The sequence below is a fragment of the Urocitellus parryii genome, chromosome 4, assembly GCF_045843805.1.
Source record: "Urocitellus parryii isolate mUroPar1 chromosome 4, mUroPar1.hap1, whole genome shotgun sequence".
NCBI lineage: Eukaryota > Metazoa > Chordata > Mammalia > Rodentia > Sciuridae > Urocitellus > Urocitellus parryii.
This window is the reverse complement of record NC_135534.1, coordinates 54,936,507-54,955,515: the sequence shown is the minus strand read 5'-3', so window position 1 is coordinate 54,955,515 and position 19,009 is coordinate 54,936,507. Positions and strand designations below refer to the sequence as shown.

At 36.7% G+C, this 19,009-nt stretch overlaps 1 protein-coding gene across 3 annotated transcripts in view; it reads right to left on the bottom strand.

Annotated features, from left to right (window-relative positions):
• Positions 1 to 1,121: 1,121 nt before the first annotated feature.
• Positions 1,122 to 19,009, bottom strand: part of Ric3 (RIC3 acetylcholine receptor chaperone) — a 38,788-nt gene continuing 20,900 nt past the window's right edge. The window contains exons 5-6 of one of the 3 annotated variants that reach the window (XM_026409591.2): positions 11,445 to 11,593; positions 1,122 to 1,634 (exon numbers count right to left, since the gene is read on the bottom strand). In XM_026409591.2, the coding sequence (XP_026265376.2) occupies positions 1,198 to 1,634; positions 11,445 to 11,593 (586 nt within the window). In that variant the 3' untranslated portion in view covers positions 1,122 to 1,197. The remainder of the gene's footprint in view (positions 1,635 to 11,444; positions 11,594 to 19,009) is intronic. The other 2 variants (XM_026409590.2, XM_026409592.2) reach the window with 2 other exon arrangements.

Below are 19,009 nucleotides of genomic sequence, written 5' to 3'. Positions count from 1 at the left end.
GTTTCCAGCCTGGTCAAAATCCTCCCAGTCCTAATTTACTTCCTGCATTCCCCAGCTCTCTCAAAAGACCCAAACATTCAAATAGAGAACACATGGTTTCTTCCCCAAGGCATGGCTACATTGGTTCTCTGTGATGGATAACTGTGCAACTTCCCTGCTATGTTGGCACTTTGTGTACAAGCTCAGTCCTCATTTCTGTCTTGATTCATGCCGTTTTGAGAACACATTTCCCAATGGGCACAATGTTAAGAAACAGCTTTGAGGCAAGGACTATCCAAGAGTGCACAGGTTCTCTTATTACTGGGTCCCTGACATTCTGAGCTCTTCCCAGCAGGATCACTACACTTGAGAAGGCCTTCCCAGAGCCCAAACAGCCCCTGTAGGGCAGGGACTAAAGTCTCTAAAGCTTCCTCTGGCTGCTGAAGACCAGAGGTACAAAGATGCCTCTGGGTTTCCCTGGTCTTTTAAGCAGAAAAGGGGATAGAATAGCAGAATAGAAAGGAAGCTAGAAAACCAGGCCATGTCAGAGCAAAACAATACCCAAATAGGCCTGCAGGCTCATTCACAGGTCAGTGGTAAGTCTTCCACTATTCCAGAGAAAAGAGGATGTCTGAGAAAAGAGAATGTCTGGGCATCAGTGTTTTGAGAAAGACCCTCACCGAATGAAGAAGTTTCAGCTCAGCCAGCAGAGTCTTGCTCTGCTCTAGGACCATGGACCACACAAAGAAAATGATCACTTCTCCCCAGAGGACCACTATCCTGCTCAAGACCCAAAGAATAAGGCATCCTGAAGTCCGAAATCTTCACTTTTACCACCTTAAGTCCTCATCATCTGTAACCGAGTTCATTCACAGGTAAACCTGTTGCTCCTAGCAGGAAGAGTCAGACCTTTTGATAGTCTCATATGTAACTATGGTAGACCAAACAATTATTCCATGGAACAACTTCCCTGATGGGGGAAAAACAGGAAGAGGAAGAGTGAAGCTATCCTGTGTTTATACTAATGACTATGTTTTACAAGGTGACAGGTGTGTAAGCACCAGGAAGGATACATGATATCCATGGTAGTGGCCTGATAGCTATGACATCTGAACACAGAAAAGAAAGTACAGGGCATGAGGCCAAGGATGAAATCAGAGAGAAGAGAAAGGTCACCTTGGGACTAAAGTAATGGATACTTCACCAAACTGGCTGCTTTCACTCTAAACCCTGGGGGTTCCGTTTCCTCAACACACCACTTGTAAATGTTTTATCAGCATCGATGCCCAACCCTTCATCTCTAAAGTCTTCAGGAGAGTCCTCTTTGGAGGCTTCCTCTTGCTCACTGTAGCTATCTGCACTGAATCCAGCATTCTCTGCCAAGACAGCAGGATCTTCTTCATGAAAACAGCAGGAGCATGTTTCTGGCTTTGGGTCACACAAGATAACAGAATTATCCTCCTGGGCTCTTGGGTCAGTGGGCAGACCTTCCCAACCCAAGTGGTCTGATTCTTCCTCTTCCAACACTTCCATTCTTTCAGCTATTTCTTCAGCAGAGGGCTCTTTTGGATCAGGGTAATCCACCAGGATTGTTTCTTGTCTACGTTTGATACAGTCTGAAAGGTCATAAATTGGATAAGTTTCTTCTGGGTAACCTAGAGAGAAAAGCAGCACAAAATCTTACAAAGACTGTCTCTTCAAAAAAAGGATTAGGCTCAGAGGGGATTCTCAAGCAATGGCCATCATATCCTAACAAACACATTCAAGAAATCTCTAAGATGATTCTAATAGTTCTAAAGTTTCAACTGAACAAATTCCTAGCAATCTGGCTGACTATCCCAGGGCTCTCTGAAATACAAACCAATTCAGAGGAAAAATCCTTTCTTAGTGTAGGGTACTTGGGACAGAGTTCAGTCTCACTCCATGTGCTTTTGCAGTATTGATGAAGACTGAACAAATAACATGAGCCTGCAGTTTAAAAATGCATCAAATACCAGATGGAGAGAGCTTAGCTTAAGGCTAATGTTTATAATTTCTATTTGGAATCATTTCCAAATCTTCTGAGGTGGGGGTGGGAGGAGAAGAACACTAAGCTCTTTGAAAAATACACCGTGAAATTTTCTACTTATCAAAACAATTGAAATGGCTTGCAAGCATCAGAAACAGAGGGCACTTTAGCAATACATGCCCAAGATCCCAAAGGACAAGCACTGCATTTTCAGAAGACAGAAGTCCATTGTTGGCTTCTTCGTCTTCACAAAATGGAAGAAAACAAACTGGTAAGCAAAATGAGTAACACTGATTCTGAATCCTAGCTATGATAATGAGAAAAGAGAAAACATTGCCAAATTAAGGAATGAAATGAAATAAATCTGTGTCAGCCAAGCCAAGCTTGAGCAGCAGATGGGCCGTGCTGGAGCTCATATGCCTGAGCTGGCAACGTGGGCCATACTCACTACACAATGTGAAAAGCTGGAGAATTCAAAATCCATTTGCACATTATGATAACTGGCAAATTCAACTCTAACATAAACCACTTTTTGCCCACCAATTGTGAAAAATAACAGTCTTTTTTGGTTCAGTGTAGCATATGCAGAGACATTTTTATAACATTTACTGTTTTTTTCTGATTATAGAAGGCATATAGACTCACTGCAGAAAATCTGAAACAATACAGACATGTTTAAAAAAGAAAACAAATCACCCATAATCCCACCACTGATGATAATTTGTTGTATTTACCTCTGGTCTTTTTACCATATATAAATGTTTATACATTTTTTTCTTTTTTTAAATAAAGGATCATACTGCATATGAAATGTTGATTTTTCATTCAACCTTGTTTCATGAACATTTTCCAGCATCATTAGGCATTTGAAAGTTTGCTGCAAAATATTTCATCATGTAGCTATACAACTGACATGATTTACCATTCTTCTTATGTTAGACATTCAGATTCTTTCCAACTTTCCCCTATTATAAGTAACATAGCAGTTAAGAGCTCTGAATATAAATTCATGTTCACTTTCCTGATTCTTTAAGACAGACTTCTATAAATATGAAAACTAGACCAAAGAGAACGAACATTTTAAAAGCCCTTTTAATACTCTGCCAAATTACTTTCCAGAAGAGTGGTATAAAAATTCAATCCTACCAGTGATGTAAAAAACTGTCCATCTTATCACATTCTTGCTAGCACTGACAGTAGTATAAGAATCTTGCCAAAGCAGTCTTTATTCCCAGGATGAAATTAGTGTAAACAAAATGCTAGTTTAACAATTCCTGTGGTCTAGGTGTTTGCCCCCTCCAAAACTCATGTTGAAATTTAATCCCCAAAGTCATATGTTTTTAAAAATTTTATTTATTTATTCTAATTTGTTTTATATGACAGCAGAATGCATTTCAATTTATAGTACACGTATAGAGCGCAATTTTTCATATCTCTGGTTATACACAAAGTAGAGTCACACCATTTGTGTCTTCATACAGGTACTTAGGGTAACGATGTCCATTTCATTCCACTGTCTTTCCTACCCCCTTGTCCCATCTCCTCCATCCCCTGCCCCCGCCCTATCTAAAGTTCCTCCATTGTTCCCATGCTCCCCACCCCTGCCCCCACTATGGATCAGCATCCACATATCAGAGAAAACATTTGGCCTTTGGGTTTTGGGGGGATTGGCTTACTTCACTTAGCATGATATTCCCCAACTCCATCCACTTACCTGCAAATTCCACAATTTTTATTCTCCCCAAAGTCATATGTTAATTGTATTTGGAGACAAGCCATTTGGGAAATAATTAGAATTAAATGAGGTCATGAGGTAGGGTCTCCAGATTGGCATTAATGGCTTTATAAAAAGAGTAGGCAAACTTACTCAGTCTTTACCTTTGACAACATGTCAGATCCAGCAAAACAGACTTCACCAGATGACAAGCAGATGCTGACACCATCATCTTGTACTTCCAAACCATGAGCTAAACAAATCTCTTACTTTATCAATTATCCAGCCTGTAGTATTAGGTTATAGCAATAGAAAATGGACTAAAACAGCTACACAAGGCCTTCACCACCTACTTGGTCAACAGCAGGGCTAGGGAAGCCTGCTTGCTAGTTAGGTCTCAGCCACTAAATGCTTCGGAGAAGTCTATTTGCTGTACGTCCTTTCCTTCAGCCTACACCTAGAACAAAGCTTACCTTTGAATTTTGACTATGGTTTAAGAAGACTCGGGCTCTAAGCGCAGTCCAACTATCCAGTTCTAGGCCAGGCCCCATAAGCCCCACCCATAAGCTAGCCACTGTATCTCCATAGTCCAACACACCCAGGATCCAGGCCCATCCCAACAGACCCTAGTGCTGGACCAGTCCCTTTAACACCAGACCCCAGGATCACCTCTGTGGACCCAGGTTCTAGGTCAGCCTTGCAACACTAGGATCCAGGTCAGCCCTCACAGCCCCAGTTTTCAGGCCTATCCCCTGCATATATTCAGGCTCCAAAACTGCGCAGCACCAATCCAAGCTGCAGACTCAGGCTCTAGGCTTATTCCAGAGGGACCAAGCACCAGGCCCACCACAGAACCTGGCTGCCTTCTGCAGTCTCAGTCTCAAGAACAACTCCAGCCCCAGGTCAGCCACTTGGACTTAAGCTTCAGGCCAGACCACCACAGATAAAGATTCTAGGCCTACCCTTGTAAACCCAGGTTCCAGGCCCATCACCAAGGACTCAGTCAATAGGCTGATGCCAGTGGATCCAGGCTCTAGGCCCAACTACAAAGACTCGGCACCAGATCAGTCAGCCTGAAGACTCCATCAACAAGCCCATCATGGACCATGACAAATGGCCTGTCCAGAAAAAGTCAGTACACAAACACTAGAATAAATCTGCTCTTCAAGTGAGCAGACCAACATACAATGTGTTGAATATATTTAAGAAACAAAAAGACCCAATTACATGCTGCCTACAAAACACTTCACCTTTAAAAAACACACACAGGTTCAAAGAAAAGGATGTAAAAAAGACATACAGCAGATGCTAATATTTAGATAAAACAGATGTTAAGTAATAACAAGACAAAGAAGGTCATTATATAATGATAAAGAGTCAATTCATCAAAGAGATATAGTAAATTGCTAGATATATATAAATATTGCTATATTTATACATATATATGATATATATATATATATATATATATATTGCTAGATATATACAAACTACCAAGACTGAATTAGAAAGAAATAGAAAATCTAAACAGACAAATAATGAATAAGGAGATTGAATCAGTTAATTAAATAATTTATTAACAATAATCTGGATATATCCACATGCAGAAAAGTGAAATCAGACCTTCATCTCACATCATATGCAAAAATTAACTCAAAATGGATCAAAGTCTTAAATGTAAGACCTGAAAATATAAAACTACTAGGACTAAACAGGGAAAAAGTTACATGATACTGGTCTGGGCAATATTTTTGGATATGACCCCAAAAGCCTAGGCAATGAGATGAAATTAAAAAGCTTCTGCAGGGGCTGGGGTTGTAGCTCAGTAGGAGAGTGCTTGCCTAGCATGTGTGAGGCCCTGGGTTTGATCCTCAGCACGACATAAAGATAAATAAATGAAATAAAGATATTGTGTCCATCAACAACTAAAAAAATATTAAAAAAAAAGTTTCTGAAGAACGAAGTAAACAACAGAATGAAAAGATAGCCTAAAAACAGAAGAAAATATATGCAAACCACACATCTGATAAGGAATTAATTTCCAAAATTCATAAGGAACTCAAACAACTCAAAAGCCTGAAAACAAATCACCCAACTATAAAAATGGGCAAAAAAATTGAACAGATAATTCTCACAAGACATGCAAATGTCCAACAGATATTAAAAAACATCCCACATTACTAAGCATTGGGAAAATACAACAGCTATTAAAATATGACCCAGATGTTTAAGAAGAAAATATGAATAGATGAGGAGTGAAATGAAAGATATGAAATGGAAGTTCCCAAATGGAACTTCTAGAGATAACAACACAAAGTTAGGATCAAAAATACATTGAATAGGATTAACAGCATGTTGGAGTACCATAGAAAGAAAGAGCAATAAGCTGGAAGATGCAACAAGAGAAACTATTCAAATTAAGCATGGTGAGTAAAAATGACAGAAACAAATGAACAAACCATATGTGACCTGTGGGGAAATAGCAAACATGTGTATCATTAGAAAGCCAGAAGAAGATGACAGAAACAGACTACTAATGAAATAATGGTTAAAAAAAAACTGATCATGGATCTAACCTTCCACCTTAAGAAACCAGAAAAAGAATAGCAAATTAAACTCCAAGAGGCAGAAGAAAGGAAAGAGAAGTCAATGGAATAGGAAACAGAAATAAAATCAAAATACAGTTCTTTAAAAAGATCAACAAAGTTGATAAACCTCTGGGCCAGTCTGATTAGGAAAAGAAATAAGAGAAAGAACAGATTACCAATATAAGAAACAGAACAGGGCACATCCCTACAGATATTACATACATTAAATGGATTACAAGGGACTATTACCAAAAAACTTTACCCTAACAGATTTGATAACCTGGATGAAATATGTAAATTCCTTGAAAGATACAAACTATCAAAGTCCATTCAAGGAAACCTAGATAACCTTAATAGCACTATTTCTATTATAGATATTCAAATCATAGTGAGTTTTCCCATAAAGAAAACTCCTGGCCCAGATAGCATCATTGGAGAATTCCACCTAATGTTTATGAAAGAAATAATGTTACCTCTACACAAACTCTTCCAGAAAACAGAAAATATCCCAATACATTTTGAAAGGCCACCATTATCTTGAAATAAAGACCACTGACATTACAGGAAAAGAAAATCACTGATAAATAGCCCTCATAAACCAGATATTTAAAAAAATCTTTGCCTATTAAATAGCCATTTATATCATCACATCAAAATAGGGCTTATCACAGGAATACAAAACTTTTAACATTTAAAAATCAATGCAGGGGCTGGGAACTTCAATCCCCAGAACCACAACCAATTTTTTAAAAAATGTAATTCACCATATTAACTGACAAAACTATAATCATCTCAGTTGATTTTTTAAAAATTCAATACTAGTTTATGTTTAATAGCTTTCAGAAAAATAAGATCAGAAAGTAGCCTCCTCGACCTGAAAAGGAGTATCTAAGGAGCATATGAGTGCTTTTCTCCTGATACCAGAAAGCAAGGAGATTTGCTTTTACCATTTCTGTTCAGCATTATTGTGCAGACTTAGCTATGCAGTAAGGCAAGAAAATAAATAAACAAAAGGGATATAGGCTAGAAAGGAAGTGAAATTCATAGCCAATTTGATCATCTACACAGAAAATCCTAAGGAACTAGTCTTAAGTGGCTGTGTATATTTTTTTAAAGCTATCAGAACTAAGTGCATTTAGCAAGGTCACAGGATAAAAGGTCAGAATACAAAAATCAATCGTATTTCTACTGCTCTAGTAGCAATTAAAATTTAAAAAATATCATTTATGATATTACTACTTAAAGACAAATTATAAAGCATGTGCAAGACCTATACATTGGAAAAAAAGACCTATATACTGAAAACTTCAAACATTGCTGAGGGAAATTTTTAAATATTTAAATAAGTAGAGAGATATAACAAGTTCATGGAATGAAGATTCAATATAGTTACAATATCAATTCTTACAAATTTATCTAAAGATTTAATGCAATATCAATCAAAATACCATCAAACTTTGTCATAAAACAACTACCTTTGACTATAAATTCATATGAAAATGTGAAAATCTTAGAATAGCCAAAATAATTTTGGAAGATAATTAAAGAACCTGTAACTACCTGATTTCAAGAGTTAGTATAAAGACACAGTAATAGAGGCATTGTGATAAGACAGAGATCAATGGAACAGAATAAAGTCCAAAATAGACATATATACACATGGTCAACTGATTTTCAATCAATGTGCCAAAGTAACTAAATGTATCAAAAGAAACTGGAGTAACTGCTACTGATATGTAAAATATAAAACTAGGTCCTGATACTTCATACCATATATAAAAATTAACTCAAAAGAGATCACAAGCCTAAGTATAAAAGCTAAAACCATACAATTTTTAGAAGAAAAAATAGAAGCTAGAAAAATCTTGGATTGGGCAAAGATTTCTTAAACAGAATACACCAAAAAATATAAATTATTAAATAAATAACTAGACTTCATCAGAATTAAAAACTTCTCTTTTTTTAGATTTTTCTTTGTTTTCATTTTAGCATGGACCTTATGTGCTGGACTGAATTGAGCAGTTCTGAAGAATAACTTACAGGGAAAAACAAAGAGAGAAAAAAATCTATATACATTAAAAACAAATACATTAATGAAAAGTATTTCCTTGGACCCAACTGTCCAGCTTCTTCATATCAGCAAAACCAGGTATCAACCTGTATACCTATTTTCTATTTCAAGTATTAAAACCAGTCATTTCTTTCTTTTTGCCAAAAACCTGAAAGTTTTTGTTTCGTTTTGCTTTTATGACAAATGCTAAACACTTCTAATACCTTATTTCATATATATTTGTAGATACACAATACCTTTATTTATTTTTATGTGGTGCTAAGGATCAAACCCAGTGCCTCACCCTTGTGAGGCAAGCACTCCACCACTGAGCTACAGCCCCAGCCTTTGATATCTTATTTAAGTATTTTAAATTTATATAAATTAATGTCTTTAAATGTCATTATTCCAAATATAATTGATCTTTGAAAATTCTGTTTACTGTCCCCAGAAACTATTTTTTAAAATTTGTTCTTTTAAGACATATGACAGAAGACTGTATTTTGAGATACTATAAATATATGGAGGATGTGGGTACCACATTCTAATGGTTGTACATAATGTGAAGTTTCAGTGGCCATATATTCATATATGAACATAGGAAAATTATGTCATTCTACTGTCTTTCCTATTCCTATCCCTTCTCCCTTCCCTTCATTCCTCTTTATCTAATCCACTGAACTTTTATTCTTTCCTCCTACCTGATATTGTGTTAGCATCCACATATCAGTGAGAACATTTGGCCTTTATTATGTGTATGTATGTGTGTGTGTATATATTTTTTAGTTGTCAATGAATCTTTTATTTATTTATTTATGTATATGTGGTACTGAGGATTGAACCCAGAGCCTCACACATGCCAGGCAAGCACTCTATCACTGAACCACTACTCTAGCCTCTTGGCCTTCGGGGTTTTGGGGCTGCCTTATTTTACTTAGCATGATAGTCTCTAGTTTCATTTACCTGCAAATGCAATAATTTCATTCTTCTTTATGGCTGAGTAATATTCCATGTGTATATATAATACGTTTTCTTTATCCAATCATCTGTTGAAGGGCACTAGGGTGGTTCCAATGCTTAGCTATTGTGAACTAAGCTGCTATAAATATTGATGTGGCTGCATCATGTAGTATGCTAATTTTAAGACTTTTGAGTATATTCAGATGAGTAGAAAATTGGGTCAAATGGTGGTTCCATTCCAAGTTTTCTGAGGAATCTCCACACTGCTTTCCAGAAGGGCTGCACCAATTTGCAGTCCCACCAGCAATGTAAGAGTGTGCCTTTCCCCCCACATCCTCACCAACATTTATTATTACTTGTATTCTTGAAAATTGCCATTCTGACTGAGATGGAATATCAGTGTAGTTTTAATTTGCATTTCTCTAATTGCTATGCTGTACAGGTCGCAGCATTATACCAAGATTGTGGTATGATTACACAACTATATACACTTGTCAAAACTCATCCAAACTGTATATTTAAAATTAAATTATTATATTATATCTCAATAATAGAATTGAATTTTTCATACATTTGTTGACCATTTGTATTTCTTCTTCTGTGAAGTGCCTATTCAATTCCTTTGTCTAATTTACTGGTTGGATTATTTTTTTGGGGTGTTAAGAAAGACTTCTCTTTTAAAAATGTTAAGAAAATAAAAAAGCAAGCCATGGATTAGGAGAAAATATCTGCAAAATATGTAACTGATAAAGGATTGTATTCAGGGACATACACAGAATTTTTGCAACTCAGTAAGAACATAATGTCAATAAGAACATAATTTTAAAAATGGCCAACAATTGGAATGAACACCTCATCAAAGACATACAAATGGCAAATAAGCACATGAAAAAATGTTCATCATCATTAGTCAATGGAGAGATGCAAATTAAATTCACAACTGAGATACCACTATATACTCACTAGAGTGGCTAAAAATAAAAAGACTGATAATACCACAAGTTAGCAAAGATGTGGAGTAAATGAATTTTCATACATTGCTGGTGAAAAGGGAAAATGTTAGAGCCACTTTGGAAAGCAAGTTGACAGCTCTAATGAAGTTAAACATACACTTACCACAAACCTTAGAAATGTCACTCCTAAGTATATATTTCATAGAAATACCAATTTATGGCCAAAGCCTTGCATATAAAATTTTGTAGCAACTTATAATAGTTGAAAGCTAAAAACAACCCAAGTGTTTCTCAATTGGAGAAGGGATGAACAAATTATGGTATGTTCACATAAAGAATACTATTAAGCAATAAAAAATAAAGAATTACAGATACATTCAACAACACATATTAATCTAAAAATCATTGGTTAAATTGGAGAAACCATAAGCCAAAAAGCATAAACAGTAAGATCCATTTATATTATACAAGCAAAACAACAGGAACAGAAAGTAATTCAGTTTTTGCCAGAGGTAGAAGGGAACTTTCTAGGGTGATAGAAATGTCCTATACTAGGGAGAGCAGATGAGCCGGGTTATTGGATAATCCTGTGGTATAGGCAAAAGCCAAGCCTGGGAAACATTCCTTGCCAAAAGGCAAGGATGCAAACAGCCTTGATACCTGGCTTTAATGCTAGTGATAGTTATCAGACAATCCAGTACAATGGGTTTTCTGGGTGCCACAAAAATGTTTCTAGCTCTGTAACTTTTTAGTACACAAAGAAGCCTCCTGATAACTCACAAGCCTTGAACAATTTACAATACTACTATAGTTAAACTCCCTGATTATTAGACCCTATATGATAAACTTGCAGAGCTAGTTCTGGGTTACTATTCTTCCATCAGAGGGCACCATCCCACCTGGCCCCAGCTTTGCTTAAAAATATCTCCTTTTTCTTTGTCTCCATGTTTTTCTTAATCTCCTGTCACCCCTACTAGAGATCCTTTGTTTATGCTGTACAGGTCACAGCACTATACCAAAACTTTGTGGTATGATTACACAACTATATACACTTGTCAAAACTCATCCAACTGTATATTTTAAATTAAATTATTATATTATACCTCAATAATAGAATTGAATTTTTAAAAAAAATTGTAAGCTCTCTTTTCTGGGTTGACAACTAATGAAGAAATGAAAAGAGACTCCTTACCTTCCCAGTCCTCCATGTAAGGGGCTTCCTCAGCTTCTTTCTCTGGAGTGGGTCTGTCAATAAACTTTCCTTCTTTCATGACCCTGGTAATTTCTCGGAGCTGATGCAGCAATCGTTTCTCTTGGTCAGAAGTCACAGACTGTACTCTGCTTAGAAAATATCAGACAATCCAGCCATTTAGCAGTAAATACTCTGAGGTAATGGGCAGAAACATCACTATGATCTGTCTGGATCCTAGAACTGCATGACCAAGAACTAATGTTAGCTCAACATTTTTATCTTAAAAATGGGAAATCTAAGGCCAAGAATAGATCAGGGAAGAAAAGGGATTACCCAAGTCCCACAATGAGTTAATGTCAATACTGGGGATAAAACCCCAAATGTCTTAGCCTTTAGTCCAGTGATCTTTCAGTATAACTCACTGCCTCGATTCCCTAATCCTAGTAAATGGCAGCATTATAACCAAGACTAATGTGATTTCTAATAGTATTCTCTGTGTGTGTTGCTCAGGATCAAACTCAGAACCTTATATAAGCTAAGCAAGTGCTCTACCATTAAGCCACACTCCAGCCCTTCTGTGCAATTCCTGAAACACAATGCTCAGGCTCCACAGTTCAAAAAACCTGGTTTGAGTCTCAACTTGACTGTGTGGCTCTAAACAAATATTTGCAAAAATAATATGAAGCTCAAGAATAACAGTATGATCAGTTCTTTAAGAAAGCACTGTATCACATGTAAAGACAGTTGAGACCAATTTTATCTAGTGGCAGGATTTCAGATTTCAATTTTTTATTTTCTCCTTTAAATCTGAACATTCCAAATTAACATAATATTCTGTGCAATTAACATAATAATGTCTGTGCGAGCCTCATGAAGGTGCCCTCTATTCTTCTCACTAGTTTGTTCTGGGCCTACATTCATGTTTTATGATCAGCTTAACAAATTTTAGCCTTAATGACTAATAGGGAAAAGGAAAAAAGCATTTCTCCTTCTAAAGGATATGAAAAATGACAACCCCCAGGACAGGGAAATGACAACCAAACCCCCCAAAACTGTCTGACCCAGAGGAAGATGGAGGAGGAAGGCAATCATTAATCCTCTCCCAGTAAATCCTTTCCCAATAACAATGGGCCCCAGGGAAAGAAATCCCCAGCATCTCCACCAAAAGCAAACATTCATCCTTTCCCAGCCACAATGGGTCCTGAAGGACGAGGCGGATATTGAAATGCTGGGCCCTGAACTTTTACCCTTTCCCATTGCTGATGAGTCCTGGAAGATGAAAAGCAAATAGTGATGCTCTGGGTAACAATGGGTCCTAGAGGAAGAACATAAGCAGTGAACACTGAGTTCTAAGCTTTTCCCAGTGACAATGAGTTTTGTACTTTCTATAACTTTTTTCCTGACTGCCCACACTGACACACTTTGCCTCCATCGCCAATCATTAATTCACCCTCATTGTAAACTATAAAACTGAGACTCCTTCATTAGTTGACAGCTTATTAATTAAGATAATAACTGAGGAAAATGAAGGTGTGACATTTCTACCAGTCTCAGTGGGAAGAAAACAAAAACACCATGACGAGCTCCAGTCCTTCTACACAAAATGGCTTCAAAATCTTGAACTGAAGAATCTATCCATTCTACTTTCAGCTAGAATCTTATAGGACCTTTTACAATTCTATTCATTAGTACAGGAGTCCTAACTCACCAGGACTGAACCGGGGCCTCACAAACCCCCTAACTCTTACTGCTGAAATAACCCACTCTGTAGAAGTAGTCAAAGCTAGACCAGAAGAGCCTACCTCACAGAGTTCTGGCCTGCAGGCTTCACAGGCTACTTCTCTAGACTATATGCAGGAGCATTCTGATGTTTACTGAATGAAATAATCTTGAGTCTCTGCTTCCTAACTCATGGAAAGTTAGAAATCCTTAAACAAAAAAGAATGGCTAGGCTCAGAGAAACAGGACAGACAAAAATTCCAAATAAAGCCATCTTCTTTTAACTTGGAACAAGCATACTCACATTAAAGTCAGTTAACTATGGTCCATATTATAATGTCTTCTGAATTTCCTACAATGAATGTTTTCATGGATTCCTTATTTCTCAACTTGAATTGATTGTCTTGGAGGGCAGTGATAATATGTTCACAACAAAACAGGCACAGTGCCATGATCATTTTAAGTGCTTAATAAGTATCTATTAATAGTTGGACTGGTTCCCAAAATCCTTACTATCTGTTTTCTTCCACCTCCCTGAAATCTGGCTTCCATCTCATTATTTTTACAAAAACTTTAAAAACCATCAGTCACCACTTCTAAGCCCCAGGGTTTCTTTCTCCCAGTTCATTCTTTTTGGCTTTTCTATACTGTAAACCATCCTTCTCATGAAACTCCTCACCTTCCTTGGCCATTGAAATATCTGCATTCTTCTCACTTCTTTTAACTATTGCCTTTAACTTTAATCCTGGCTCACCTGTAATCCTTCTTTCACCTAAAAATGGTTTTCTCTGAGGCTCAATCTGAGGACTCTCACTTATCCATTATAATCCTTGGCCTCAAGAAGCTGAACCAATATCAAGGAATAAATCATTATCTCTATGCAGGCTGGGGATGTAGCTTGGTGATAAAATGCTTGCCTAAAATGTGTGAAGCCCTGGGTTCAATCCCCAGCAACACACACACACACACACACACAAAAAAAAAAAAAAAAAAAAAAAGTCCTAATCTTACTTTTTATATACAAAGATCCATCTTGGAACTATCTCCTGGGCATTTCCACTTGGTGGCCTTGTCACTACATTACACCTTAATCTTAATTTCACTATTCAAAACCAGGACCCAGCTGGCCCAGGATCACAAGCAACAGAATGAACAGTAGCCTGGAAAGGTTGAGTATGGCAGATTTTGAGATGCTAGTAAAATGAAAGGTAACAGGTGGGAGATAATATCACAGACTTTTAGCCAAAATAGTCATTAAGTTCTGAACTCAAGAGTTAAATAGAAAGAAAATAAAATAGACTCTAACAACACCATTCACAGAATAATGTAGAATAAAAATCAAACCAGAAAGAGACTACAGTCTACTACAGTAGAGTATGAGAGGCCTCAAGGATTTGGTGATCTCCTCTTTCCCCATAGTCTCTATCTCTTACCCCCAGCAAATGACTTTCAAACCTAAGTCCTTTGTTCTGACCTCACAACCCAAATTTACTACTGCTATTATATATAATATCTGGATATTCTGATGGCATCTCAACCACATTCAAAGTTGAACTCATGCTCCCTATCTCGAAGTCTTATCTTCTTTCTCCTATGTTTTATCTTGGTTAATGCCATAATCTCCTTCCAGTAAGAGCTGAAAATCTTTAATTCATTTTCTTGTCTTTCTCCTCCTTTTCTTCTCTTACCTAGTTAGTAAGTTCCCTTTGCAGACCAACTTTTCTTCCACTCATGGTGCAAAGGTTAAGTAAAACCATTCATCCCCTTACCTCTCCTTTGAGGGTGGCCAAGTGGCTATTCATCAGATTCCATCCTCTCTTGGCTGCAGTGATTTTGATTGATTGATAGATCCAGGATCAAGCTGGACCAACTGTACTTTCTCCCAAAACTGGATCTTGAACACAGTGAAGCCTGAATTGAATACTTTTGGTGTTAATATATCTTGGTAGCTAGTCTCTGACTGGTCTATTCATTACCTTTGAAGACTGTCTCTTTATTCCTGTCCAATAGCTGCTCTGGTTACCACCCTTCCTAAAACCTGGATATTTAGCTGTTCCTTTTTTTCCCCTCTTCAGTTTTAATACATTTTAGCTGTTCTTTAGATACTATAAACTATTTCATATTCTGCCAATATAATCTGCCCTCTCTCCTACAAATTTTTGCTAGCCAGAGTTGGTTGCTTACAACAAGAAATCCTGATAAAACCTGTGATTTTGTTCTTCCATGAAATCCCCTTCATTTTCTACTCTGGTCTATTTATTACCTTTTGCTAGAAATGTTTAAATAACCTTCTAACATGTAACCATTCTACATTTCATTGTAAGATCAATTTTTCTAAATATAGAATTTCATGACATTTCTCTTCCAAAGTCTTCAGAGGTACCCCTCTATAAAGAATTAATTCTAAACTTCTCAGCATACTATTCAGGACCTTAGTATATGGCTTCAGTTTACTTTTCACATTCTCTCAATACCTACTTACCTCCTTACCCATTTACCCCATCCCTAGTATATTCTCCCCTATTCCTTAGAACTATTTGCTATTCCAAAAACTTGCCTTGATTCTTCTACCTTTTCTTCTTGTGCTGCCTTCTCCCTCTGAAACATTATTTTCCTATACTCTGCCTACAGCAATCCTTCCATATTGTAAGGCTTATTCAAATTCCTCTTTTCAAATTCTCTTCTATAAAACCTTTGGTGGAAAGCAGAATAAGACCCATCTCAATTCTCCAAAGATATCCAGGTCCTAAACTCTGTAATCTATGAATATGATACCTTACATGTAAGAGAAATTAAAGTTGTAGATGAAATTAAATTTGCTAATCAGCTGATTTTATAATAGGGAGATTAACCTGGATTATCTGAGAAGGCACAATGTAATCACAGGAGTCCTTAAAAGTGGAAGAAGGAGGTAGAAGAGGTCAGAATGATATAATGTGAAAAGATTTGAACCTACTGTTGATATCTTTGAAGATGGAGGAATGGGGCTGGGAGCCAAGGGGTATGGGCAGCTTCCAGAAGCCAAAAAGAGTGAGTAAGCAAATTCTGTTCCAAGCCCTTGAAAAGGGAATGCAATCCTACCAACACCTTGACTTTCACTCAGTATAAAAGACTTCTAACCTACAGAACCATTAAGATTATAAATATGTGTTGTTTTAAGCCATTGGGTTTGTGGTAATTTGTTACAGAAGCTAATTCAGGCTCCCATAGCACCTCTTTTCCATACAGGTCTTTATAGAGAAAATAATACTTGCCATTGTTAACCATACAGGACTGCACAAAGCAAATGAAAAGAGGTTCCAAAGAAGATATTTTTACTTCCAAAGCCTCCTGCTTTAAAGTACTTTCTCTAGATCTACCTTATTAATTTTTTTAAAGATATGTGAACACTGTCAGTTTACAAAGAATATAAACTTGGACAATGAAATTTTTCTGCCCTTAAGAAGATTACTGAGCATTAGAGAAGTCAGAAGTTAAAAGAAAATCAGAAAGTAACATGATGCATATAATACTCAGCAAGACCAGGTGGTGTGGAACCACATGGGAGGAATAACTAGCCAAGTTTTATGGGTTCAGGGAAGGACTCTCAGAGAAAATAATGTCTATGTTGAGATCTATTAGACAAGCAAGAGTCATAATAAGTGTGCAGTGGTGATGGGGTGATGGCAAAGGAAAAAGTACATGCAAAGTCTTCGAATCAAAGGTGCACAGGTATTTTAGAGAATCAAGTGGTCAGGCTGGCTGGAACATAGAGAAAGTGACAGAGAAAGATAAAGCAATAGAGGTATGCAGGACTATGTAGGTCGTGATAAAGATTCTGCACTGTTCAAGATCAAAAGGCATTTCTGAAGGTTTAAAACATTTATATAATACATCTTTTTGGAAAGCAGAAAGTGACCTAAATGGAGACAAAACTAGAGAAAAAGAAATCACATGAGATAGTTCTGACTTATGTCAAAACCAAAGCCATCCATTCTTTCTTCCATTTCAACTATACTTTTTTAGAGCTTATTATGGGTCTGTGCTAGGCTGTAGAAACTAAGAATGATAATCCTTACCCTCAAAAAATTTACAGTCTTTTGCACACTGAATGTATTACCAATTAGGAGGAAATGGCAAGACCTGGTGATAATAAGATATGGGAAGTAAAGGAAAAGGTGGATCAAGCATGATGCTTAATTTCCACTTTGGGCAACAAAGTAGATGGTAGACCCATCTGCTGAAATGGGAATATTAAAGGCAGAGTAGGCTTAACTTGGGGTGGAAAATAAATTCCACTTTAGGACATTTATCTATTCAAGAAATTTTTATTATTTGATGAGGCTAACAACAGTTACCTACAAGATATGTCTGTCCAGTAGAGCTATGAATAAAGAGTTCATAAAGGAAAGAAAAGAAATCTCAATGGGAAATGGCTATGCTTTATTCTTCTATCATGAAAATAATGTACAAAAGCTTATGTCAAAAAAAGTGGATATCTATTCTTATTTGACAAGTACATACTTAGTACCTTCTATCTGAACACACTGAACAAAACAGAATAAGTTTATCCTCAGAGTTTATGTTCTAGCAATCCATGCCAGAAATCTACCAGCAATTTTCAACACATATTCAACATGTCTACAACAGCTCTTCGTTATCAGAGGTTGCTCCCTCATAGTTTTCCTTGTGACATGCCATGTTTCTAGCACGTAAATAGTTACAATTGGGCATATGACTCTTGGAAGGAAATTTTGCTGATCCTAAGGACAGAAATGAGGGCTTCTGGTTCCTAGATCCTTCCCTTATTCTTTATTCCTGAGCTAAATGTTATTCTTAATATGAGCCTAATAATAGCATAATACTGACTTCCAGGAGGTTTCATTAAAATTTGTGTACAGACTTACACCACTCACAGGTGAAAGCTGTCTGAAAAGTTTTATTAGACAATATTAAAAACCTTTCCCATATTCCTATTCTTACATAAACATATGTAAGATAAAGTTTTAGACATATTTCTCTAATTTAAGCCAGCATCTCAGAGCTATAAATGAACCACATAAAAGGACTTAGGAGGCTATAAATGAACATATCTTTTTTCTCTTAAATCTTCTCCTTTATCCCCAGAACTCTGGAGCTGTGATAAAATTCTGATCTGATAGAAAAAAATACTGGAGTATTTTCGGCTCTTCTAATCATTACAGAAGCATAGATTTACAAAAGAACAAATGCCACAGAAATGAAGGTTAAAAGATATAAACTATAAGAAGGAAAGCAATGTAGAAACATGGGCTTCCTAGTTTTCAGTTTTGAGTATGGGAAGTCCTAAAGGGCTTACTGGTAAAGATAAAATGTGTTGGCCTAAGGAAGGTCATAGAGAAAGACACATCTTATGGACTAGAAAATGAGAGTTTGGGGAAGGGTGAGAAGTCATGCTCTCTTTCATGGAAGAAGAACTGCCCCAAAGTTCTTGACAAGTACTGTGGAAAATTTTTTACATATTCTTTCCACTTTGGAAGCTAGAATCAATGTTTTCAAGGAGTCAACACCTCAGCATCTTGTAAGAAATAAAACACTCTAGGTTGGGACCTGTGATCCCAGAAACAATGAGATGGTAAAACTCTGGCTGCTGTGCAGGAAAAATTTCCTTAGCTCTACACATAAAATATGGAGAATTAATCCTGGCACAAGAGGACAGATAGTAGTTAGAGACTACAGTACACATTCCTGGCTTGGGCTACAGACAGATGGTATGCATAGGTTGGATGGTAGATTATTTCATTTGGACTAAGGGAATGTGAGTACCAGTGAGTAATAATGAGAAAATATCTTCATGTAGTTTTTTACTCCAAAGCCCAAAGGGCTGG